The sequence below is a fragment of the Acyrthosiphon pisum genome, chromosome A2 (genome assembly GCF_005508785.2).
Source record: "Acyrthosiphon pisum isolate AL4f chromosome A2, pea_aphid_22Mar2018_4r6ur, whole genome shotgun sequence".
In the NCBI taxonomy this organism is placed as follows: Eukaryota; Metazoa; Arthropoda; class Insecta; order Hemiptera; family Aphididae; genus Acyrthosiphon; species Acyrthosiphon pisum.
The window spans coordinates 52,118,508-52,145,750 of record NC_042495.1 but is presented as its reverse complement, the minus strand read 5'-3'; the positions used below and the strand labels follow the sequence as shown (position 1 = coordinate 52,145,750).

Here is a 27,243-nt window from a genome sequence, read left to right as displayed (position 1 = left end):
TCTCAATACAGATAAGCAGAAACGGCAAACATACCCATCGGTGTCCCATCGTCAAAAGTATAAAACTCTATACTTCAAACTTTGAACTTACGTCCTTGGTACTGGGGTGTAGTTTTCGATTCCACGTTCCGTAACAAAAATGTTGTCTTCTATACGCACGCCACCAAACTTCCAAAACCGTTTCAGCACTTTTTCGTTCAAGAACCTGGACAGTACCGGATCACTGAGAGCCCGCTTTAACAGCTGAAACATTCACACGATAAAGTTTGAAATCGCGATTAATTTAGTACCTAGATATACTGAGACCTACATTTAGAGGGGTTAATATAGAAATTGGATGACCTTCGCTAACAAAAAAAGGAATTTCAAAATAAATTGCCTAATCTAAAAAATGTTGGCACAGGGGGTTATCTCAACCCCCTGCCTGCTACGCCACTGTTCGACATACATTACATATGAATAAACGACCTAAAAGACGCCACGGGCGCAACATTACACCCCACATTATAATATACAAAATCAAAAACATCAAATCAAATCAAATTTCAAAAAAGTGTATTGTTATACCGGTTCGATGAAATAACAACCCGGCTCAACAGTGAGTGCCATGCCCGCTTCCAAGTTTCTAGCCGTTCTTAGGGCCTTAACGCCTGGCTTTAGCGGCCTGTCTGGATGTCCTTCCAAGTAACCACCAACATCGTGCACGTCAATTCCCAGTAGATGCCCAAGCCCGTGTGGTTGAAATATGGCGGCAAGACCGGCTTCGTACATTTCGTCAACGTCACCGCGAAGTAAATCAATTTCGCGCAGCTCTCTAAGCGTGATTTTGTTGGCCAGTATGTGCATATCCACCCAGGAAACACCTAAAACAACTTTACTTAAATATCGGGCTCAGACAATGATGGTTGTGTGGATACTTGAGTGTTTGGAGAATCAGGATGAAAAATGGCAATTTTTTGGTACCTACTATTATTTAACCAGTTATAATGCGCAACCAGGTAGGTCTGCTAATGTATTACCTACATAAATCTACGTTAATAGATAAATAGTAAGCAGTCAAAGCCAATTAAAAAAATATTTTTTTATAAACCGTCCTGCTTATTACAAAAATAGAATCTCATGTTACTACAAAAAAATTAAATAAAACTCAATTATATTACTTAACCTATAAACATTATTTTTGTCATGATAACGAAACTACAATTGACAAAAAACAAAATTTAACAGTTAAAATTGCATTGATTTCAAAATCGTGGGAAGGGTATCTGAGGGTCAGACCAGAGGAATTCAAGTGACAGCCTAGTAAATGTATACCATGGTTAAAATATACAGGTTATTGCATATCGACTCGGATTGTTATCATCAGTAACAAAATGACTGTGTAAAGGGATATCACAAATATCAATGTTTCTTATCATCAAAAATACGCTGACAAAAGCTAACAAATTCAAAATTCCACACTACATACTTGATTATTATTGGCTCCCTTTACGCTGCCATTTTTGTTTTTATTATACAATATTTGATTGAGAAAGAGTATATGTGCAATAACCTTGTATATTTCAACCATAATGTATACCTGGTCTTATGGCGTTCATAACGGCACGGCTGGCCGCAAGCACGGCGTTATAAATCACGCGTTGATCATCGGTGAACTTTCCATTAGCTGGGAATGATACAGTCACGTCTGCCGTATAGCCGCTGTACGATGCTCCCATATCAAACAAACTGCAAACCAACAAACACACGTTCAATATATTTATGTTGACAACTAATTTAATATTAAATCAGATAACAGTAATCACTAATAACTCATCAACTATCGTATTATACCTAATCAATATGTTTTGACTTACCTATTACTTATTAGTTATTACTTATTATTCGCATAGATCCATAAGCGCAGTGCATAATTATAATACTATGAGGCTATGCTGCATTGCTGCATAAGTTCTGTGATTTGGATGCAGCTGCTAGCGAGTATACATGTAAGGTAATATTACTGAAATGGCTTGATATAAAATGTTGTAGGTACTTAACGAGTTTAAAACAAATTCCGTCGAGTAATTGGGGAGATATATGGGCGTTAGTTAGGTGGCTTTTTCTTTTAGTATTGTAAAAATGTTATATTTTCTTTGCCATCGTCCATCATACCAGATAGTACGATGACAGAGTCTATAAAAACGGAAATCAAGAAATTATTCCACGGGTCATACTAGATTCAAAAAAAATGAAATGTTAACTTACCTACGTCTAATGTCTATATTATAGATAATTTGCAATTATGAAAAAAAAATCAATATATATACGCGCTACAACGAATGCCTGTAAACTATTATTTCCTACCTAAAACGGATAGAGTTGATGTTTATCATCCGCCGTATCGACATAATCAAAATATACATAATATTAATACATTACTGAACGACTTACTTTTTTAAAGAAGCCACGCGTATGTGTTCTACTATAAAAAAATAAATAACAATTCAGGTATACAGGATGATTCACCAAGCATACAACCCCATTTATTCCTTACATACAAAATATAATAGATATAATTAAAATATAATAGGTTCTTATATTTTATAGGCACTATATTTTCAAATACTTAGATATTTTATACCATTTCAGAAGTGTTCTGGGATGTTACAAACTACTTATTTTCAAATGAGAACCAACTTTTTTATTGTACATTTTTAAGCAGTTGATCATTTTTCAAAATGTTGATATTACTAAATCAAAATTTGAACGAGTAGTTTCTGGGTAGTTAAGATCTATATTATAATAACAATAGTTTTAAAAAATAGTTGTATAAAAATATTAAATTGATGTAATAGGTATCTATTTATAATTTTATATATATTATACTGATTATACATTCAGAAATATTTTACAAATTATAAAATGTTAAATTATTAATATTAATTATTATAATTTTCAATTTGTCATGTCACCCATATCTTCCAAACTTATTATCATATATAATATTATATTATCCTTAGAACACAAAATTAAATAATACAAACACTACTTTTCTTATTCGACTTCGATTTAATATTTTAATTACATCAACATTAAAAATTTTCAAAAAGTTCTCTGCTGACATTTTACAGGAAAGAAGATGATTCTCATATTTTTTTTTAAAAGTGGGCAAGTGGGTGTCTCTCTGCTGTACAGTAGGTTACTATAATTAGGCCTGCATGGTTATAACAATTAATTGATTATACATATAATTAATCGGTCATATCGGTGATTTTACATTATCTTAATACACCGATTAATTATTATTTCGATTAAATCGATTAATATCGATCAATCAATAAAAAAAATAATCATTAATTTATTATTGATTGTTTTTTTTTTTTTATTTATATATGACATTACTTATGTTTTTACAGTTTTTTATTTATTTTGTTATGCTTATAATATAATTATTATGTAATTGTTATTTAATTAATTATGTTAAAGTCTTTTTGAAATTGTTTGTCATGTACAATGTACATTGTACACAACCAGTCAGTAATAAATAAAAACAATAATAAAAAATTCTAACTCTGACTATCCAATATCCATTATATTAGGGGCCCAGTCCATAAAATTTCCAAATTTTCGTACTACACACATAGTCCCAAATCGGTCAAATCTAAATTATTTCTAAATAAACACTTGAAACACTATATATAGTTTACTATATACCTACCACTTTTCACTAGTAATAGCTGATAATAATAAAAATAGCTACTCTCAATAACAATGAATAGTTTATAATAATAACTATATAATAAGAGTATAAGACGTAACAACACAAAATATTGTTTACTGTGTGTCTGTGTAGAACGTAGATAATAATTAAAATATGGTTTGGCAAAAACCATTAAAATATAAAAAAATGTGAAGGTATTAAATTATACATAATATAATTATAAAGGTTTAATTAGAATAACACACTTTTACATTTCGTACTACAGAAAGTGTGTCGTAGTACCTACACACAATTGTATGGACGGAATTTAGGGCCATATAATTTATTACCATATTATTTATTGTTAAATAAATTAATCGGTTTTTTTAGTTCAATTGTTGAATTACTTTTAGTATTGCAGTAGTTGGATTAATTGATTGATAATAAATCGATTGATTAATCGGATGTCCGATTAATCGGTAAAGTCGATTGGAACCTATAATTGATAATCGGTTTTGTCAAAGAATAATCGCGCAAGCCTAACTATAATATAATTATTATATACGAAAAACAATTCTCAGCGGAAACGATATTTTGTCAGCTTAGGATATTTTATATTATATTAATTATATTATTATTATTAATACAATATCCGATTAAGTTGAATTTATATTATTTGTTTATTATCATATTTGTATATAATAATATATTTTAAAAGTTTCAAGAACCCACGAAAAATGTTTTCTAAAATAACACAATTCTAAAATCTTTCATCTTCGTTTAAATATCTAATTTCGTCTAAAATTGAACATAAAATAACTATAAAATAAACTGTTTTTATATTTTTATATTTTGTAGTTGTATAATAAGCTTACGTAGAACCTTGTTTTAAATGTTAGTTATAAAAGTTGAACTGCAGTTTATAATTGTATAACTACAAAATAATTTTATAATTTTAAATTTGATACATTTTGTCAAAATTCGAACTTAAAATGCTTATAAAAAAAAAATTTTGCCTATGTATTTTTAATATTTTTCAACTAGTATTGTAACATTTATTGTAATATATCAGGAGCCTTGTATTAAATTTTCATGCTTTGCCGTGCATATTTTCGTGATTTTTACGTATTTTGTCAAAATTCAAACTTTAAATGCTTATAAAAAAAATTGAGACTAAATATTTTTAATATTTTTTAACTCCCATTGTAACATTATATTAGGAGCTTTGTATTAAATGTTTTACCTTTTTGACCCAATAAATGCAAAGGTATTGACAATTTTTAAAAAAAAAACTAAAAAAAGTGGAAACTGAAAATGTCCGTAAACAGCTCAGACCAAGTCAAAATATTTTGAAAATTATATGATGTTCCTATAAAAAAATGCTAATATAAACATTCAGTAATAATTTTATCTATCTACGGTTATTTGTTTTTAAGTTTCATCAAAAACCAAAATCCAATTGTCTAAAACATTTTTCAACATTTTTTTTCCCCAACACTTTTAAAAACTACTAGGAACTTCAACCAAATTTTGACCTCCCGAATGCACCAACTAGATTCACTTTCCCATCAAACAAGATACTGAAGTTGAAAATCGAAGCATTATTTCGACTACTTATCGTGTAAACAGACACAAAACATAAATTGTAAATAAATAAAAATAATACATCATTGTAAAATCAATACATTCATATCGCTCCGCTCAGAATCTAAAAGAAGTCGGTATTGGCGTATTGCCCATTGTCTAAGAGCATTCCTCAAATAATATAAAAATCGAAGTATTTTAAAATATGATCCTTAAGTATATTATATCTATTAGTTAAAAATTCTAAAACACAGACTTTCAATAAATTCATTAATGAAGGAAAACGGGGTGAACACACAATATGGTAAATTATCCTGTATACCTATAATATATTATACCTATAGGCTATATTATATTATACGGGCATTTTTGGAGACACGATCCATTGCACGAAATAGGTATAAGAAGAAAAGTTGAGATTTACATATTTATTAAATTTAAACGGTATTGATCTCGAGCTGTGTTCTTTGTTTCCTAAACAAAATCGCGGCGCTGATGTCAAAAACTAAATGTTTTATTCAATTTTGACGCATGCCTACACTATATGGCATATGCTAATTCTTTATGATTTGGTACCTATATTATGGAAAGTAGGTATATAGACACGAATATATATAACAACGACGATGAACGATAAGAATCACCATTTTTTTTTTTACAAACATTGTACTCTTTGTCGTCGCGATATATTGGTACTCAACTAATATTTAATAGGTACAGATAAAGTTTTAAATAAATTTACATGTGTCAACACCTATAAACAAAATATTGTATCATATTTTATTATTTTAATATTATACCACATGTCGCCGTCATGGATCTCTTTAGAGTTTGGTTCGGTAGCGTGTCCGTAGTGCAGGACGGCGCCGTTCATGCCTGAACAGCATATATTGTTATAGCCCACGTGCCTGCACCCTCCGACGTAATAAGCGTAATGTAGGAAGTTAGCTTCGCATTGATATTCGTACATGCCCGGCTTACACTTTGCCATCACGGACTTGTGAGCGTTGCAAGTGACTTTCGTCGCGTACCTCATGACTTCTTTTTCGTAATCAGTTTTGATAACGCGGCTGAAACATAAAAATAACATACAAGTACTTATGGGCTATGATAATGTTTTATGTTTAGATAATAATTCACAATTGAAACAATAAAATGTAATAAGATCCCCTAAACTGACCTAAACTAATAAACTGTAGGTAGTTCTGACACTCATTAGTCATTGTACATTTTTATCAATTCATAGGCCGAAAAAAATAGATTTAACTGAAATTATAGGTCTAGTATTTGTACTACTGATGTAATTATATGTACGTTATAACTTATAATATAATTTCAGGGCGCATGTCAGCTTAAAGAATATAGGCAACTAAATTCACAAGTCATTATGATGTTCTATAAAGCGGTGTCTACAACACTACAGAGAATAGAATACTATGATATCTAGGTATATTATTATTTTATTTCTATATTCAACAATTTTAAAATAATATAATTTACTATATATTTTATTAGGAAATTTAAAACAAAATATGATGTCACTAACACTATTCAGTATGCGATATCATTAAATAAATATAAAATGCATCATAAACGATAAAACATTTTCTAAACACGTTTAATAATAATGTTATGTGTATGAAATATTTGTGAGCGACATAAATAATTTAAAATTAATAATAAAAGTAATTATTACTATTGGCATTGAATTTATAATATAGATACTACTATAATAAAACTAATATGCTATTACATAGATATTATTAAGCACATGTTTGTATTTTTATTTTTTACTTTGAAATACAGTTGCCGTATTATTTATACTCACACGAATTTTAATAAGATTTTTTTCACAACGTAGCTTATGGAATATGGTTATACTTATATTATCAATAAATTAATGGATTCGAAAAAGAAACGTTTAAGATTTTAAAACTAATACAATTATTTTATGATAAAGCAATTGGCGTCATTCAACTTAATTATTTTGCGATTATATTATATATATATATATTTTTTTTTTTTAATAAACAATAATGATAATATGATGAATCATTATAATTTCTATTCCAATGAAAAACAACTTCTATTATTTCATATTTTATTGAACATACTCATGTATAATAAATATTTTTAAAACAGCGGATCCACGTTTCCAAATATTTTCCCTATGCCAATAAACCAACGACCAAGTGCATATTATACTTACACAAAACAAAAAAATTAAAACTCAGGAGTTTTGTGGGCCAGTGAGAATATAACTGTAAACATTGATAAATTATGACATTTGAAAAATGATTCTAAACAGAGCTCAATTCACCTAGGTTAAGATTAAAATCTTGTGTGTATTTTCAAGTTTTCTTGATAAGGTTCTGCTATGAAATTTGAACAAATTTATCTCAAGTGTACAATTCGTATTTTAATCGTAATCCAAATGTTGTTTAATTAAAAGTATGATACCTATTATACGAATCATTTCGTGTTTCAAGTATTCAGTAAAAACGATTAATTTATGTTGTGTAAAATTTAGATTTTGTAGCATATGAAAAAAAAAAATAAAAAGAGTACTTTGAGTATTCAAGAGTTCTGGGTAAATTTAAAAATATTAGGAAATGACCCAAACTTAACAACTTGTAATAATACATCTAAAGTCAAAATCTGCGATCGCTAATGATTTAAGATCTGAACGAATGTTCAGTAGTTACATTTTTATATAGTTAATAAACAAACTTAATCTTTAACCTTAATTTACTTAACAAGAGCACAATAATAATAAAAATTCATCCGTCCTAAAAACTAAAATATAAACTAGCAAAGCCGAGGGGCCCTTCATATTAATTGACTGACATGGAAAAAATATATAGACAGTAAAATAATAGCATATATAGAATTAAACTGTATATTTATTTTATACAAACTCGTAACCTATAACTTATAATCATAAGCACAACTATAGGGGGGCTGTGGAGGACTTAGCCAACCTAAAACTTGTAATAGCGCCCCAAAATAAATTATTCAATTGTTTTCGAAAATAATAATAAATCTTTAAAAATTCAACTGTATTTCTTATTTTTTTATTTTGGAAAAAATGTAATTATTTCAGGACATATAAATACATATAAATATATATAAAATAAATCGAATAAAAGTATTTGAATACTTTTTTTATATTCGAATACTATTCTAAATACTTTTTTTTTTAAGTATTCAAATACGTATTTTGAATACTTTTATTTGTATTTTTTATTCATTAAAAAAATACTTTTTTCCAATCCAGAAAAATAGTTTTAAATTTGTGACAAGACATATTATAAATCATGAACATTAATTTTATTCTTTGAACGGTATATAATATTGGCCCACATGATTATTTTTAGAAACACCAAAGTGTTGTACCCCGTATGGTCCTTATCGGCAGTATCATATGTGGTCAAAAATTAATATATAACATGATTAAAATGTATTTTTAATTATTAATTAATAAATGTTAATTACCAACCATTCAAAATCTGACAAAAACTAGTTGTGAAAAAAGTATTCTAATAGTATTCTGAATACTTTAATTCTCATTTACTCGAATACGTATTCCGAAAACAAAATAAAAGTATTCTTTACAAGACTGGGCGGGGGCTACGGTCACTAAACAATTAATGAATAAACGTAATATCTTTTCAACTCGTGTCTCGGAATCGTATCTAATATTGGTATTAAATCGTATGGATACATAGAAGCATCGTTGATGATCAGATAATAAAATAAAATAAAAATACAATCATATTATAATCAACTCAATTTTTTTTTCTTATGCTATACCAACATATACGGTATATTTATGTATATTGTTTGTAGTATAATATGTTAACGGTTTTAGCCTTTAGTTTATAATTTACCGGTGCTAAGTCCCAGTAAGTACCCATTCCCCAATTGCGCTAAAAATTTAACATTTTTAAATGGGTGGTCCTATTATAAGGGCTATCCATGAATCTATTATACTCCTATAGGAATGCAGGAAAAAATACTATTATCAGTATACTGCAGCAAACTAAGCAGTAACCATCGCACCTATCGGTTTTTTTTCGATTTTAATGATATTCTATCCTAGCTGTCTTATGTTTATTCCGGCCGTTTTCCTATTCGATACGTTTGAATAAATTCGTAAACACTAACATTGGGCAAGACGAATAACAATCGTTGGCCACTCTACCGGAATTTAAGAGATATTTATTAATAGAATGGACGTCAGAAGACAAAATATATTGTACACACGAATGACAATATGGCATGTTATTACTCGCAAACGTGTATTAAAATATAAGACACACGCCTGTTATTGTACATTATGACGTGTTCAATATACAACAATATTTTTAGATAGTTCATCACGAACGATTCGAGATGTCCGACTCAAAAAATAAAGATTCATACATAAAGTTTTATTTAAAATTACATAGGTAGAAAGGTGGTGATATCTAGCGGTAAAATTGTAATTTCAGCACTGAATTTTCAACCAAATCTGACGTCAATACCACTAATACCATCACTAACCGCGATTGGTAACAATATTTAGTCTGTATCATCTATTATCAATTATCAGTTCCAGATTTATGATTTGCATTTTGCAGTAAAAAATCAGTACTCAGTGCTCACAAATAATAATACAATTTTTAATAATTATTTACATACCTACATGATATTATCATCATATTAAACAGCATAGTGTAAATGTAAATTTAACTAAATTTTAATAAAATCTAAAATAGTCTTATAATAATGTTTGTTTTTCTGGTATTTATTTAGTTCTATGAATATTTAAGTTTGTGAAATATATCAAATATGTCAAGAATTGTAATCCAACAATTATTTTTTAACAGAATCAACTATTTAAATGCATTAAAAGCTATAAATATCACACAATGTAGGTATAAAGCTGACAGATTTGGACATACGTTTGCGTTCATTCAAGAAGGAGCTGAAATAAGGGAACTACCACTGATTGTACGTAATGTATGTAGTAATGAAATTTGCTGTAATGAAGAATGTACTGGAACTGGAGAAACGGAAATTAATAATGATGAACTAGTTAATAAATTAAATAATCTAAAGAATGAAACAGATCGCAAAAAAGCTGATGAAGAAATTGTAGATGTTATTCGAGGCTTTAAAAAATGTTCCTCGGTAAAATCCCTAGTGGATCTACTAGAAATAGTAATGCTTGATGAGATAACTCCAGCGGTAGCGTTATGTGCTCTGAAAAAAATAGTAGAACTAGAGAACTTTAAATTTCACGTAGCAACAAATAAATTATCATCAATATTAGATACCAAATCAAATATAGATTATACCAAAACACCAATATTAGAAAAACTGCTGGAAATTATTATGAAAGGAGATAATAACTCTGCTGTTGTTGGAACACTAGAATTAATACCTATTGATCGTGTTCGAGTATTGCCATTAGACACATTTAAAAATAAAATAACTGAAGAAATTTTATGCCGAGTGACCGAAAATAAACTGAATATAGATAATTTATGCAGATCAATCGATGCATTTTCTAAATTAAATGAAGTCAAGACCGCAGACCAACTTTGGATTGGAATAATGGAAAAATCTGATCAAATCAATGAAAAAAATGTAATTCAAGTTTTCAGAATTTTACACCTGTTAAAGAAAAGTAGAAAAACCATTATGAATCTTTTAGAGAGACGTTTAAAGCACTTTTGGCATCATCTTTGTATTAATGACTTAATAGAAATGTTGTATATAATACGATTAACAAAGTCTAGTTCAAATATTATCCTAAAGACTACATCCAGGTGGATTAATACAAACATACACACAATGAGTGAAAATAATCTAACTTCAATTGTAAATGAGTTAAATAATTCTAACTATGTAGATATTGGTATTGTAAGAGCATTAGAACGCTATATAAAAGCCAAACACAGTACCATAAACAGTCCTTTATTAATGGTAGAAATTATGAACTACTGTTCAAAGTTTAATGTACGTTCAGAAAATATTTTTGAAGGATGTGCCAAATACATAATTCAGTTCGGTTCCAATATTACTCCTTCTCAATTTAGAGATTTATTTTGGCCATTTGGGCAACTCAATTACAAACCTAAATCAGCTTTAGAGTTTTGGATAAAAGTGGAAAATATAATGAATAAAGAGTTTCATAACTTAAAAACACAAGAAACAATAGATATATTATTGTCTTGTGTTTTTTTAGAGAAACAGCCATTGAACTTTGTCCACAGGGTATTTAATACTTCTTTTTTGCATAATTTATACGATGGAGGAGGTAATAATGACTACACAAAAACAAAATTAAAAATTATCGACCAGTGTATGACATTAGAGTGTGATCACTATCGAGGGCCAGTGTTACCCAGAGATAAATTTGCAAAGAGCATTTGGTGCGACTATAGAATAAAACGACTCTTAAAAGAAATCAATAGTACTCTTGAAAAAACTTTCCAAGGCTACAAAATTTCTTATTCAACCATTTTAAGCCAACTGCCACTTATGAGTATTTACATAATTGATGCTTTAGTACACCCAGTTAAATTTGAACTGAACAGTAGATACATTAATTTCAAGAAACATCCTGGTCTATGCACTGTGATTTTAGTTCATTTACCTGAACACTATTGCTGGGAAAAAGAACACTTAACTGGTATTGAAACCACTAGAATAAGACATTTTCGAAAAATTGGATTAAATGTAATGTCCATCAACTACAAAAAAATATTAGAACTTAAGTATCCTGCTGAACTGACCGAATATATTAACAATAGTTATAAGAGTATGTTAGCTCCTTGTTAATTTAATAAAGAGATTTTGTATACGATATAATAATTTTCATTTACTCACCAATCTGCAATGATTTTATGTAATATTTTGTTGTCCAATGTAAACCTTAATTTAAAAAAATATTATAATTAGTATGTATATTATAATGTTTTATTTTGGGGCCTAGTGTATTTCGATGGTTGGCCTCAGTCACTAACGTGTTCCGAGATCAAGCATCGGCCGACGTCACTAATTCTTGAATGGATGATGATCCGGGGTTTTAGTGACGAGGAGCCTCGTCCCTACATACACGTGTTCCTCAACCAACTGTAACCACCCTACAAAATGCTAATGGCCATAGTTGCCATGCTTAAGATCAATAAAAAATAAAAAAAATAAAAATGTATTTACTGATTCTATTTTACCTGTCTATTCCTTCAAAATGTGCTTCTTTACATGTCATATCACTATCAGTGTTTTTTCCAAACTAAAAAAAAAAAACAATTATTGGTTAAAATTAACTTTAAAAAAGTAGAGAAAGCTTTGCTATATATGAGATTCAAAGGTGGTCTCTCTAATGGATGTGTTAAATTTGAATTCCGCCATATTTAAAATCATTGTATACGAAAATCAATTCTGAGCGAAGACAGTTTGTTAGATTATATTACTAATTGTATTTTATTTTATTATTTATAATACAGTAAGTTGCATTTATTTTTTTGAAGACATTGTATTTGAGAATATCATTGTGTATATAAAATATAACAATATACTTTAAACGTTTTAAGTATCCACGAATAATATTTTTAAATTATAAAAAAATAACTGACTACATAACTCTCCGTTAAAATAGCTAATTGTGTCTAAATTTTAACTTAAATGTCTATTATAAAAAACTATGTTTATATCATTTTTAAATAAGTATTAAATACTTAAGAGAAACCTTGTTATACATTTTTAACTTTTAACTTTAAAATAATTTTTAATTTTAATTTATGAAAGTATTATAATTCATAATAAAAAGTAAAAATAATTTTTAATTTGACCAATTTTATCAACATTTGAAATTTCAATGCTTATAAAAAAAAATTGTGCCTATGTATTTTTAATATTTATAAACTGCTATTATAACAACTTATGACTGTATGAGAAACCTTGTATTGATTTTCCAGCTTTTTGACACAACGAAAAAAATTAATATTATATAACTTCTAAAGTAATTATTAATTAATAATGTATTAATTCTAGAGTACTTTTTTATAACTTATAAGTTATAAGTATAAAATATTATCCAAATAGCAAATTGATGGTAATGTACATATAATATAATATACAATATACCTAAACCTATTTAAGTTTTTTTTATTAAGTACATAGGTACGAATATTTTAATATTTAGAAAAGCAAATTTGTCAATATTTGTATTTACACCTCAAAATATTATAAAAAAATTAGGTTAATAAAAATAATAATGTATTTTAGGGGATAATTATTGTTTGTCCCAAAACTGAACTTAGTTGCGACATATTTATAATTGGTACAAGACATAAGGTGGATGAGATCGATGAAATCGAAGACAGTGGCGTATTTAGGGGGGATAAATCCCCCCATAGGCTGCATATAATATGCGAACATTTTCGTAGTCTTAATAGGCCTTTAAAGGCGAGGCGGGGTGGGGCTACTGGATAAAATCATATCCCTCTCAAAGACAAAAACATAAATACGCCACTGATCGAAGACAACGTAGTAACTTCTCTACATCGTAGTATATGAGTCAAATAGTTTAAACAGCTTATAGTCATATACTCATGTAGGTAAATAGCCAGACAGGAATATTTACGACCAGTCCTGTAAAGTATTTAAGTAAAAGTATTCAAATCCTTTTTTTAAAATTGAATAACTTTTTGAATACTTTCAGCATGAAGTATTTTGAATAGTATTTTAAATACTTATTTTTGTATTAAATACTTTTTGGTATTGAACTTGGTACTTTGGTTTTTTATTTCGGACATTTTATTTTAGATTCTGAGTGGAACGATGAATGTATTGAATTTACAATGATGTATGTTTTTTTTTTATTTTTTTTTTTTTTTAAATTTTTTTTTGTGTCTGTCATCACCTTTTAGGACAGTAAAAATGCACACATTTTTTTTATAAGCATTTGAAGTTGAAATTTTGACAAAATTTATCAAATTTAAAATTGAATAATTATTTTGTAGTTAAAAATTTATAAAATGTTCAACTTTTATATCTAAGGATTGAAAATTTAAAACAAGATTTCACGTAAATATTTAATTGTTACCAAAAATTCTAAGAAATACATAAGCACAGTTTATTTTTATAGTCATTTTAAGTTCAAATTTGGACGAAATTACATATTAAAAAACCTGCAATAACTATTTTAGTTATTTTGTTGTGATTGTATAATATTACTTGTGGGTACTTGAAACTTCTAAAGTATACTATTATATATCTATGATAGTACCACGGTTTGTTGTTGATGTATAACGCGTAACCTAATGGATATTGCAATATGATTAATTTGGAATTTATTATTGATACCTATTATAGGTCAATTTTTTTTTAATACTATAGATAAGTATACCTATAATAGGTATGTCTAATACCTAGACTGACAAACCGTCTCCGCTCAGAATCGTTTTTCTTATACAGTGATATTATATCATTGAATTCAAATTTAATACTATCCATTTTACAGTGACCCACTTGTAACCTACTGTACAGCAGAGCGACATCCACTTTTTATTATTGATTTTATTTACATTTTATTTTTGTCAACTTCAATGATAGAATAATAGTTTTATTTAGTATTCTGTATTTGTGTGTTAGCTGAAGCCCAAAAGTTTGTGAAAATCAGATTTCTAAAAATAGCCATTGAATAAAATTCCCTTTAAGCTATTAGCTAACTATAAGACAACCTACTACCTATGTGTTTATATTACGATAGTTAGAAACCCACTTTAAAAACCAAAAGTATTTGAAAAGTATTTGAGTAGTATTTGAAATACTATACAATTAAAGTATTTGAGTAGTATATTAAATACTTAAAAAAAAATGTGTTTGAATATTTACTCAAGTACTTTTTAAAAGTATTCTTTACAGGACTGTTTACGACGTAAATTTTACGTGTAACATATAGCCACATTTTGATGAAATATCGAGATTATATTATTATAGGTACCAGCTACGCATAAAACCACTATTTTGACGTTTTCAACTCAGAAATATTTTTTATCCATTTGGTTAGTAAATTACAGCTAAGAAGTGCTAGAAGTTTTCTAAAAATAGTATACAACCATATTATGAATCAATTTAAGATCTGGAAGTTTCTTATTACAGAGGTGGGTATATTGTTTTATTGATTTACACTACCGTAGATTAAAACTATGGAATGATTCAGTAAATCAATTAAATTTATCATGTCACACATTTTAATGATGTCAATTTTGGTGATTTTATTGTAATTCTGCAAAATATAAATTTATTTCCTGATATTCCTTCCAAATTATTTTCTTTAATATAAATAAAATGTAGAAAATAAATAATATTTATTAAGATTTAAGGATTCAATAAAGCAATTTTTAAAGATTTATTTTAATCCCATTTGTAGCTGTAGGTTTGATGATTTTATACATATTATGATATTTTAATGTAGTATAATATTCATTATTCACATTTCATGGAATCTATTTATCTATAACTAGTACAACACTACATAGTGCATTCAATTACTGTTCAAAATTGTTTAACTTGTTTATCACTGACTTACAGTTTTTGAACGCAATACTTCAATTATAAATATCTAAGAATGACATTTAATTATTAGAGTTAACTATAAACTAATTATTAGAGTACGCATTATTGATCAAATTTATAACGATAGATCATTAAAACACATTCAACAAATATTGCATACACACAGTCACACAGATCTTGGATTGTGAAAGAAATCGAAATTAGGACATATAAATCGTTAGTCCCGGGGTAAATAAACGAACAATGTAAATAAATTGTTTATCGTTAACGCCACTTTTGTAACTCGTATGTTGTTGTTACATTGTTATTATATTAAAGCCAATGGGGAAAAGGTGATAATGATTGTGTCATACATACGTCTATATTGGTAAACAGTTATGGCAGGAATATTAGTAAACAATTTATATTTAATCGCCAAATAACATAATTTATGCTATGCGCAGCGTGCATGACACATTAACAATAAAACGATAATTTAGTTAAAGCAATAAAAAAAAACTGCCACTAAAGTCTAAGACTATCATCAATACTGAACTAACTGAAGCCTATTCTAAATATATTTATACAAATTACAAGTAGTACCCATACAAAATAAATAGTATCTACTACCTACTCAGTAAATATTTCAAATACTTATATAGTAGCCATAATATTATATAGGTTCATATTATTATTATATTGCAGCATATTATACTTTGTCCATCGCATTGGACAATATTAACGTTCATAACTAGTTTTTATAGTTTTATCCTACTTGGTATTTTAGTAATTTGAAATTTCCCATCATATCACTAATAGTAATATAATATATTAACAGAAACTATTCACAATTTATTTGTGGTGCTTGATTTACCAAGAAATAGGTTGGTACTCTACGTGAATAATTGAAAATTGGAAACAATGTTGAATGGTGAATGCGTTATGTTATATTATTATGCAAAAATAGATTCTATTTATTATTATTTGTTTTCTATGTTTTAATTGTATTATAAATTATAATACAATATTAAAAACTTGAAACTACCAATACAATTAATTGACGACACCTATACGGCTATATAGTATATTATTATGTATATAGGCATAATGCAGTGGTGGTCAAACAGTGGAAAGGGAAAGAGATAGACCAAAACTATTTTATTAACGAGAACAATATTTAAAAACATAAAATAAAATTTAAAATTTCTATAAATAGCTCAAAAAGAATCAAAATATTTTTAACATCTTTTGATACATAGAAAATGATAAAATAAACATTTGTTGAAAAAAATGTATTAAGTATTTTTGAGTTACACTAAAAACAACAAAATAAATATTGCCAAAAATTGGTTTTGCGTAGGTAAACATCCAATTTTCCTTAATTTTTTTTCGAATTGTTTTTAAAAATACTGGGAATTTTCAATTCTGAACTCTCAAAAGTATAAACTAGATTCAATTCCCTAACAAAAACCAACCTCAACATTGAAAATCAAAGCATTTTTTCCTACTATTTTCGTGTATATAAACACATAAACGTTTTTTTTAAATACATTACTGTAAAATCAATACATTCATTGCTCCGCTCAGAATCTAAAATCAGCCACCACCACCCCCCACCAGCCATTCACCGTGTCAAAATCGTTTAACCCCCACTAGTATATAGAAACGTATGATTATATATTATTATGAATTATGATACATAAATATTAAAAAATACACATATATAAATCGTGTTCTATGGAAAGGTTAAATTAAAATTGTTTTACTTACCAAAGTCAATATCAGTGAAGGTTTCAATGCATTCAGTGTTTCACCAAGCTAATAAAACATATCAGATAAGCAATTATTATAATTATAAACAACCATACAAATATATGTGTGTGTGCTTAAAATGTTTAAAAAAATAAATCAGTACATAACGAAATTATCAGCGCAAACAATATTTTTTTTTATCTATAAATTATAATTGTCTTTAAAATAATTTAATCAAATTCTATTATAGCAAGTTATTAATTTGATATAAATTATATAAAATGTTTATTACTGTATTATACCGATCATCGGTCAAATAATCAATACGTTAATTAAATATTTATTAGAAAACCATTTCAATTTCTATTAAAATGTATATTGGACATTGGTACTTCAATAAACTTTAATTTCTTAAAAATGTTTCATAAGATTCTAGTTGTAAATAGTAAATGCTTAGTTTTTAAGGATAACTTTATGTCAATAGTAAGCATATCGAACACCAAAGCATATATAATATTATTATCGAAATATGAAAACTATTTGTACCAGGAATATTGTTAAGCATGATTAAATCTTATTATAGGAACGAGATATTTAAAAATACTTAGATACATTATAGGTTATTACTTATGCAGTTGATTTGTAATTTGTAATTTGTAAAAATTATTATTTACATTCAGAGTATTATAAAATCTCACGTTACGATTTTAAATATTTGGGATTATATTATTATATTATTAATATTACTATCGGGATCACTTAGTTGCCGGTAAAGAAAATTGTGATTGATCCTTTTGGGTGCAACTCAACCTACTACCTGGTAGGCAATCCGAAAACGCCGAATTGCAGACATTATGCGACAGCATCCCAAGTAGGCAATGTACGAACATTTTATTTAATGCATGCTTGCACCTGATCTACCCGATTAACCAATAGAAACAAAATAATAAATACTAATTTATTAATATTTATTTATTTCTCTTATAAATTTATAACCAATATAGAAAAATTTCCACTGTAAATCCTAAATCCCCGTTTGAGCACCTCCCCTGTTGGTGGTAGGAGGGTGGAAAATACTTAACTACTTATTCTCATACCTAACAAATATAAAAAAAATTACATTAAAATCGGTCTAGCCGTTACGGAGAAGTTTGTACATTAACACCGTGACACCAGATTTTTATATTCGTATTAGATTATATTATGTGGTACCTATTACTGTTGATCTCCTATTATTACCTAATTGTTATTTACTTAACGTGTCTATACAATGTCAACAATTGACTAAATTTTTTTAAAAGTATAAATCATATTATATATTCAGAAACAATAATCTAAACAACTTCACTAATCTCGGAAAGTTTAAACTATGTATTCATAAAAAATACTTCAGATAAAATAGTTTATAACACGAACTCCTATATATACCTAACTTCTCAAGTAACAATTTATATGTTTTACTTTTTTTTATTTTTTGATAATTTTCTATAGTATGACAAACAAAATCTACAACGAAACAATAATGCAATAAAAAAAAACGGCTCACATATTATAGCCATGTAGGTACGGGTTATAAGTTATAACATATTGTAGGAAAAGCAGGGGTGTACCTATCTAATGTATAGGCACTTGCAACTTGCCTGATGTGACGTAATATTTTAAATAGCGATAATATTCTCCTTTTTAATTACTGTACCTATAGACCATACTAACTAAACGTGGCGGAAATATTTTTGTTTTAAATTTATTTTGTAAAAATAATAAAAAAAATTTCAGCTGTTAAAAAATCATGAAAATGTTTTGTGTATAATTTAATGTAACACACAATAATTTTTGGGGCCTCAAGTCTCAAGCCTCAAGCCTGCACATTTTTTGGAGAGGTTAGGCACTTTAGTGTCCCTGATATAATATCCCAAACAGTGGATTTTTTAGCTTACCTATACAAGCGCCAACATGGTAAGTGCACGGCTGTGCAAAGCACACCTGCCTATAATACGTATACCAAATTTAAAAGCCTACTCCAATTCTTCGCAGCTACCATTGATCACATTAATATAATATTTGTTGTCAATGTCACTCAGCGTTGCTTGTCGGACAGTATACGTTAAAAACACGACACAGTTGGGCATCCGTCCTAGAAAATAACATTAGCATGATGCCATGATATATATCTATACTACAGTATAGAGGTGCTATTTTCGTATGTCGATTGTCAATGCGTTTATGGCGCGTCTATCGTATAAAAACCAATGCATCAAATTTAACCACAAATCACAATAAATACATTAACCTCAAACTCTGTCTTAAAAATATTCAAATTACAGTAATACTAGGTAGAAATAACATTCGATAATACATTAAATTGGATTATAAATCTAAAAAAATGTAAGCTGCACCTGTAAGACTAAAATGAATATCATCAAAACTCTCATGCTAAGCAGTAACTCCAAAAACATGAATGTTAAATTTAAACCAACAATTTGAATTTTGTTGGCGATACTGCAGTGCTGACTGCTCTGTAAATACAATAATTACTAGAAATAAAAGCAGTAACTCCAGATGACCAGATCACTGCTTTTTGTTCTAGTATTTGGACATACTACTTATTTGCTTCTGATCTTAATTAATTTATGTACATAAAGCCTTCTTTGTTATTTTATTATCTGTTTATAAGAATTTCTAATGAGAAAACCCTTATTAATGGCACCGATAGGGAATTAAAATATCTATCGATTATCGATAGACACCAAAAATCGATTCTGACAAAAACCGAGTTACTGCTTAGTGGCTTATAACGGCAAATCGCCAAATCTACACCACACATGTGGAGCTGATAAAAAATTAACGTTAAATATAAATAAATCTTTAATTTGAAACCTTAATCAACTTTAGATCACAAATTTACAACACATCCTGTCATCCCATACCAGATGGCAGACATCTCAAATCTTTATACCGAATTCAACATAAAGGTATTTTCCCATCAATAGGGGCTTTAGAACAAGCCCCTAAAAAAGAATTGTATGGTATGCATAAGAAATACTTCTCAAACTTATAAGAGACAAAAATACACTGTATATGGCATAACGAAAATCCGTTCGAAAAAAAAAGTTGTAACTAGTCTAAAAAGTAAAAACATATCTATATGTTAAAAAAAATTAGGAACTGATAAAAATATACAGACATTGAATATTAGAGTAAAATATTTAAGTTTAATGTTTTTCACATTTAACTGTAGACATTTTTATATTTTTCCCATAATATAATGTCTTAACGATCCTATAATGGTATTTCGCGCAAGTGTTTTGAGGCTACTAATTGTTTAATTCAGCCAGAAGACGATTCAGTTGGCGTACTAAAATAAAGAAACTAATAGTTTTATAACTATTATTATCTATTACCGTGTCTGCGTACGACGCGTAGTTGACCTTATACCGACATTTGTATTCATCTAAGCTCAACGGTTTGCCCAACCACACTGTGTGCGCCTCTTCAACTCTCGGGAAAAACAAATGAGCTTCGCCGCTGGATACTTGTATTAGACCGTAACAATCAGGTTCGCTGACCCCGAAAGTCCAATGGAAGTAGGGCTCCTAAAATAAACATATGTGACTTTATACAAATGTACAGCAATAATAATATGTTATTATATAAGTATAATTTCTTATTCAAGGTTTACTAGGGTTGGCATGAAAAAACCCAGCTTTTGAATTACAAGTTACAACAGAAAACAAAATTTAGTTAGTTTAAAACTAATTTTACATAGAAATTCCCGATTTCAAAATTTTTTATGTGGCGATTTGCTATTTTGTTTTAATTCAAAAACGAATAACTATAGATACATGAAAATTTTACAGAATATTTATATTTTCATTTTCCATACATAATAATTTTTCAAAATATTTTATACTGTTTTGAGCTTTTTACGAACATTGTCAGTTTTCAATTTTTTAGTTTTTTTTTTACTATAAATAACAATAAAATTGTATTCGTTGGATAAAAAGCGTGAAAATTTAATACAAGACTTATAATATATTGTTATAAGCACAGTTGAAAAATATGAAAAATACATAGGCACATTTTTTTTTATAAGCATTTAAAGTTCGAATTTTGATAAAATTTATCAAATTTAAAATATAATTATTATTTTGTAGTTAAAAATTTATGAAATGTACAACTTTTATAGCTAAGGATTGAAAATTTAAAACAAGGTTGCATGTAAATAGGTTATATATAAATTACTTTATTCACAATAATATCATCAAATATACTTATATAATAGGCTGTCTGACCGTCTTCGCTCAGAATCGTTTTTCTTATATAATAAGATTAATAATATATCATTGAATTCCAATTTAACACCATCCATTACAGTAATCCACTTGTAAGGTACTGTAAACCAGAGCGACACCCATTTGCCCATTTGCCCACTTTTTTAGTATTTTAAACACATATTATTGATTTTTAATTGCATAATAACTCAATTTTATGTCTTATGTATATTTAGTATACAACTAGAGCGTTAAGTTATAGCCCTATATATTGAATTATGATACATATTACCTATAGTATTGTTTTTGAAAAATTATAAATAGGTGTCATTACCTATTTAAAAAAATAATAAACAGTGTCGTATAATATATTATAATATGCATGAATGCATTACCTATACACGTTTTCTATGTGCGTCAGCAAACGTAGTTATTGTGTAACACTGAAATATAATTAATGCATTATACAAACATTATGTTTTTTTAAATAAGTATTGAAACTATATTACCTATATCAATAATTGAGACTAATTATTAGTCTCAAATCCCGCCCATCTCTACACGTTTTTAGGCTGATAGCGGTTTATACTAACGTAAACAAAAATCATATATAAAATATAAACCTTGAATTTAAACGTAGACAACATATAATTCAGCCAATTCATAAACGTTTGTATACATTCTAGCTACCACATATATAATCATAGTCATCACCGAATGGACTTTAGTGATTTGTTGTTGTTGTTGTATTTACATTGTTTATATAACAGGTATTTGAGTCATGAAATATTATATGTATGATACATGTATTTATTGCATAAATCATACTATAGAATTTACAACAGTTAATATTGTTGGTATGAAAATACATTAGGTACACACCTATTTTCTATAATTTTACTTACGCAGCGTAAACTGTAAGAGTATTTAAAGTATTATCAAGCGATAAGCAGAGTGGAGTGGTGAGGGATATTTATCCCTCCAAATTCCAATCATCCCTACAAACAAAAATAAAAATCTTCTACAAAACTAACTAAAACTTTAAATACTAATGAGTAATGACTAATTACGTACTTTTTCAAAATTCAATACAAACTATACAGTAAACATAATAAATACATAAAAAATACATAAAAAAAAAATCACCTACCTATATGAAATAATTAACATAAATGTAATTATTCATAAATCATAATTATAAAATTTAACGATTTCCTAGAGTCCAAAATCTACCATAGATAAAGCAAATTCCCTTCTTAAAAAACCTCATACCTGTTCTAAAAACAAATTAAATCTTTTTATATTAATATTTGATTTAGTGAATTTATGATTCATTTCGATATTAAAAATGTAACATCAATCAATGATGAATGATGATTCACTATTTTTCAAATTGTCAACAATCATTAGTCATAACTCATAACTATAATTTACATAATAGGTATGCATACATTTTTAACATATGAAAGAAAAAGTTAAATTTATATAAATATTATCTATTTAAATCTATCATTTAAATGCTTATAAAAAAAAATAGTGCCAATGTATTTTTGTATTTTTCAACTGATATTGTAACAATATATCAGGAGCCTTATATTAAATTTTTACATTTTTTGGCCAAACAGATAAAACTTTATTGATATTTATATAAAAAAAGGTGGGTAAGTGGATGTCTCTCTACTGTACAGTAGGTTACAAGTGGGTCACTGTATAATGGATAGTATTAAATTTAAATTCAATGATATAATATCACTGTAAGAGAAAAACGATTCTGAGCGGAGACGGTATGTCAGTCTAGGTATAAGGTATCTTATATACTTTATCTATGGTATTAAAAAAAAAAATGACCAATAATAGGAATCTATAATAAATTCCAAATTAATCATATCACAATATCCATTAGGTACTTATAACGCGTTATACATCAACAACAAATCGTGGTACTATCATAGATATATAATAGTATACTTTAGAAGTTTCAATAATATATAATCACAACAAAATAACTAAAATAGTTATTCCAGGTTTTTTAATATGTGATTTCGTCCAAATTTGAGCTTAAAATGACTATAAAAAAAATTGTGCCAATGTTTTTTGAATATTTTACAATTGCTATTGTAACAATATATCAGGAGCCTTGCATTAAATTTTCACGCATTTTTACCAAACAAATAAAATTTTATTGATATTTATAGAAAAAAGAATTAAAAAAATTGAAAAATGACAATGTCCGTAAGCAGCTCAAAAAGATTCCAGTTATTTTCAAATTTTTATTGTATATAGAAAATTCTAATACAAAATTTGATAAATTTTGTCAAAATTTGATCTTTAAATGCTTACAACAAAAAATTGTGCCAATGTATTTTTAATGTTTTTCAACTGATATTGTAACAATATATTAGGAGCTTTGTATTAAATTTATACACTTTTTTAACCAACAAATAAAATTTTATTGATATTTATAGAAAAAAACTAATAAAAATGGAAACTGATAATGTCCGTAAAGAGCTCAAAATAAGTCAAAATATTTTCAAAATTGTATGGTGTATAGAAAATGAAAATTTTAACATTCAGTCAAAATTTCATGTGCCTACGGTCATTTTTTTTAAAGTTACACCAAAAACCAAATTCAATTTTTGTGAAAAATCGATTTTGCGTAAAAATTCCCGTTTTTCCTTAATTTTTCTTTTGTTTTTCCCGGCGCTTTTGAAAACTACTGGGAAATTTAAAATTTGACCTCCCCAATGCACCAACGATATTCACTTTCTGATCGAACAAGATACTGAAGTTAAAAATCGTAGCATTATTTCGACTACTTATCGTGTACACAGACACAAATAAAATTAAAAAATTAAAAAAATTAAAAAAAAAACACACATAATTGTAAAATCAATACATTCATCGTTCCACTCAGAATCTAAAAACTAATAAAATTGGAAACTGAAATTGTCCCTAAAGTTTAAACATCTCAAAATAAGTCAGAATATTTTTAAAAAGGTATAGTGTATAGAAAATGGAAATATAAACAACCAGTGAAAATTTCATGTATAGATGTATTTCATGTTCATTTGTTTTAGAGTTACACCAAAAACCAAAATCGATTTTGTGGAAAACCGATTTTGCGTAAATATTCCCGTTTTTCCTTAATTTTTATGTTGTTTTTCCCGGCGCTTTTGAAAACTACTGGGAAATTTAAAATTTGACCTCCCCAATGCACCAACGATATTCACTTTCTGATCGAACAAGATACTGAAGTTAAAAATCGTAGCATTATTTCGACTACTTATCGTGTACACAGACACAAATAAAATTAAAAAATTAAAAAAATTAAAAAAAAAACACACATAATTGTAAAATCAATACATTCATCGTTCCACTCAGAATCTAAAAACTAATAAAATTGGAAACTGAAATTGTCCCTAAAGTTTAAACATCTCAAAATAAGTCAGAATATTTTTAAAAAGGTATAGTGTATAGAAAATGGAAATATAAACAACCAGTGAAAATTTCATGTATAGATGTATTTCATGTTCATTTGTTTTAGAGTTACACCAAAAACCAAAATCGATTTTGTGGAAAACCGATTTTGCGTAAATATTCCCGTTTTTCCTTAATTTTTATGTTGTTTTTCCCGGTGCTTTTGAAAACTATTGAGAATTTCAATTTGAACTCCCAAATGAACCAACTAGATTCAATTACCCATCGAACAAGATACTGTTCAAGACAATCTCAGCAGTTTTACTGCCCCAAACCGTGATGACAGACGCAAAAATTAAAATTAAAAAAAAAAAAAAAGAACACACACATCATTGTAAAATCAATACATCCATCGTTCCACTCAGAATCTAAAATGATATTAATCAAATAGATGAATTTTTAACTGTAAAAAAGTATCTGTAAAAAGTACTTTTTTAAATTATTAAGGAAAAATGTAATTACGTTGTATACACATAATGCCGGGTTCCTGACACATGCCTCATTGAAACATCTAAGTTGCCTATCAGTCTTGTTATTTATTTTACTTCAAGATACTTTTAAGTTTTAGTGTTTATATTTAAGACTATAAAATACAAATTGTTTTTATGTCTCTTTATATACGTTATTAAAATACAAAATAAGTAATAACGTAATAATATACAATAATACAAATATCATTGAGTAGCAACAAGAAGGGAAGGTAACCAATAATAGAACATTCAGAACCATAAGCTGAGGTTATTTGGGTTAAAGCACAGGAGCAAGGATATGCTAACACCAATTGTTTTTGAGACAGGGAGAAGGGTTATTTGGAATTTTAATGGAATATTATAATAGTAAAATAGTATACTATTAATTTTCGTTTAAATATGTATTCATTTATAGTATTTCTTGTTTTTTTTTTTTACAGATTTGATATTTAAAATTTATTCTATTTTTATATTTTATATCATCAACAAACGTCTAAATAATTGTTCAAGAGTTAACATTTTAAACATTTTGAATAGGTCCATCTAATCAAAAATTATTTTCATAATGTTTCAGCATAATTTATTATAATATTATCTGTACTGCATTAAGAAGTACCAAGGTATTTTTGTAAGCTGACCCCACACAATTATACTATAATATTTCAATGTAGATTGTACTAAAATATAGATATATTATTCTTATGCTATCAGTATCTAAAATATTTCAGTATTTCTTGAATATATAAAAGCATTTTCTGGTAACTATTATTACTCTTTTAATACCTATGTTCAAATATGGCACTCATTTTAGATGTTAGTAGAATATTATTCCAAAATATTTAGTGGGGTTATGTGTGATTATAGAATAATTTCTTTAGAAAATGTAGATTAGTTAAGAAAAATGCAATAAATACAGATTTATTAATATTTATGACAAATTATTTTTTGAATAACAATTATTTACTGTTGCCAATTTTAAATTCTGAGCAGAGCGATGGATGTATTGATTTTACAATGATGTGTGTTTTTTTATTTTTTTTTTTGTCTGTCATCACCTTTGAGGACAGTAAAGACAGTTAGATTGTCTTTAACAGTATATTTTCTGATAGGAAAGTAAATCTAGTTGGTACTTTGGGCGAGTCAAAAGTAAAAATTGTCCAGTAGTTTTCAAAAGCGCAGTGAAAAACAAAAGAAAAATTAAGGAAATACGGGAATTTTTACGCAAAATTGATTTTAGTTTTTTGTGCAACTCTAAAACAAATGACTGTAAATATGTGAAATATTGATTGAATGTTTATAATCGCATTTTCTATACATGATAAAATTTTCAAAATATTTTGGCTTATTTAGAGATGTTTACGGACATTTTCAGTTTCCAATTTTTTAGTTTTTTATTCTATAAATATCAATCAAGTTTATTTGATGAAAAATATTAATCAGTTACGATTTTTTT

General features: G+C 27.3%; 1 protein-coding gene across 1 annotated transcript in view; it reads right to left on the bottom strand.

The window, feature by feature from the left end:
* Positions 1 to 27,243, bottom strand: part of LOC100164662 (xaa-Pro dipeptidase) — a 32,964-nt gene that overhangs the window by 2,358 nt on the left and 3,363 nt on the right. The window contains exons 3-10 of the mRNA XM_001948941.4: positions 20,974 to 21,165; positions 17,591 to 17,638; positions 12,490 to 12,551; positions 12,146 to 12,190; positions 6,067 to 6,336; positions 1,580 to 1,728; positions 568 to 863; positions 92 to 243 (exon numbers count right to left, since the gene is read on the bottom strand). Of these exons, the coding sequence (XP_001948976.1) occupies positions 92 to 243; positions 568 to 863; positions 1,580 to 1,728; positions 6,067 to 6,336; positions 12,146 to 12,190; positions 12,490 to 12,551; positions 17,591 to 17,638; positions 20,974 to 21,165 (1,214 nt within the window). The remainder of the gene's footprint in view (positions 1 to 91; positions 244 to 567; positions 864 to 1,579; positions 1,729 to 6,066; positions 6,337 to 12,145; positions 12,191 to 12,489; positions 12,552 to 17,590; positions 17,639 to 20,973; positions 21,166 to 27,243) is intronic.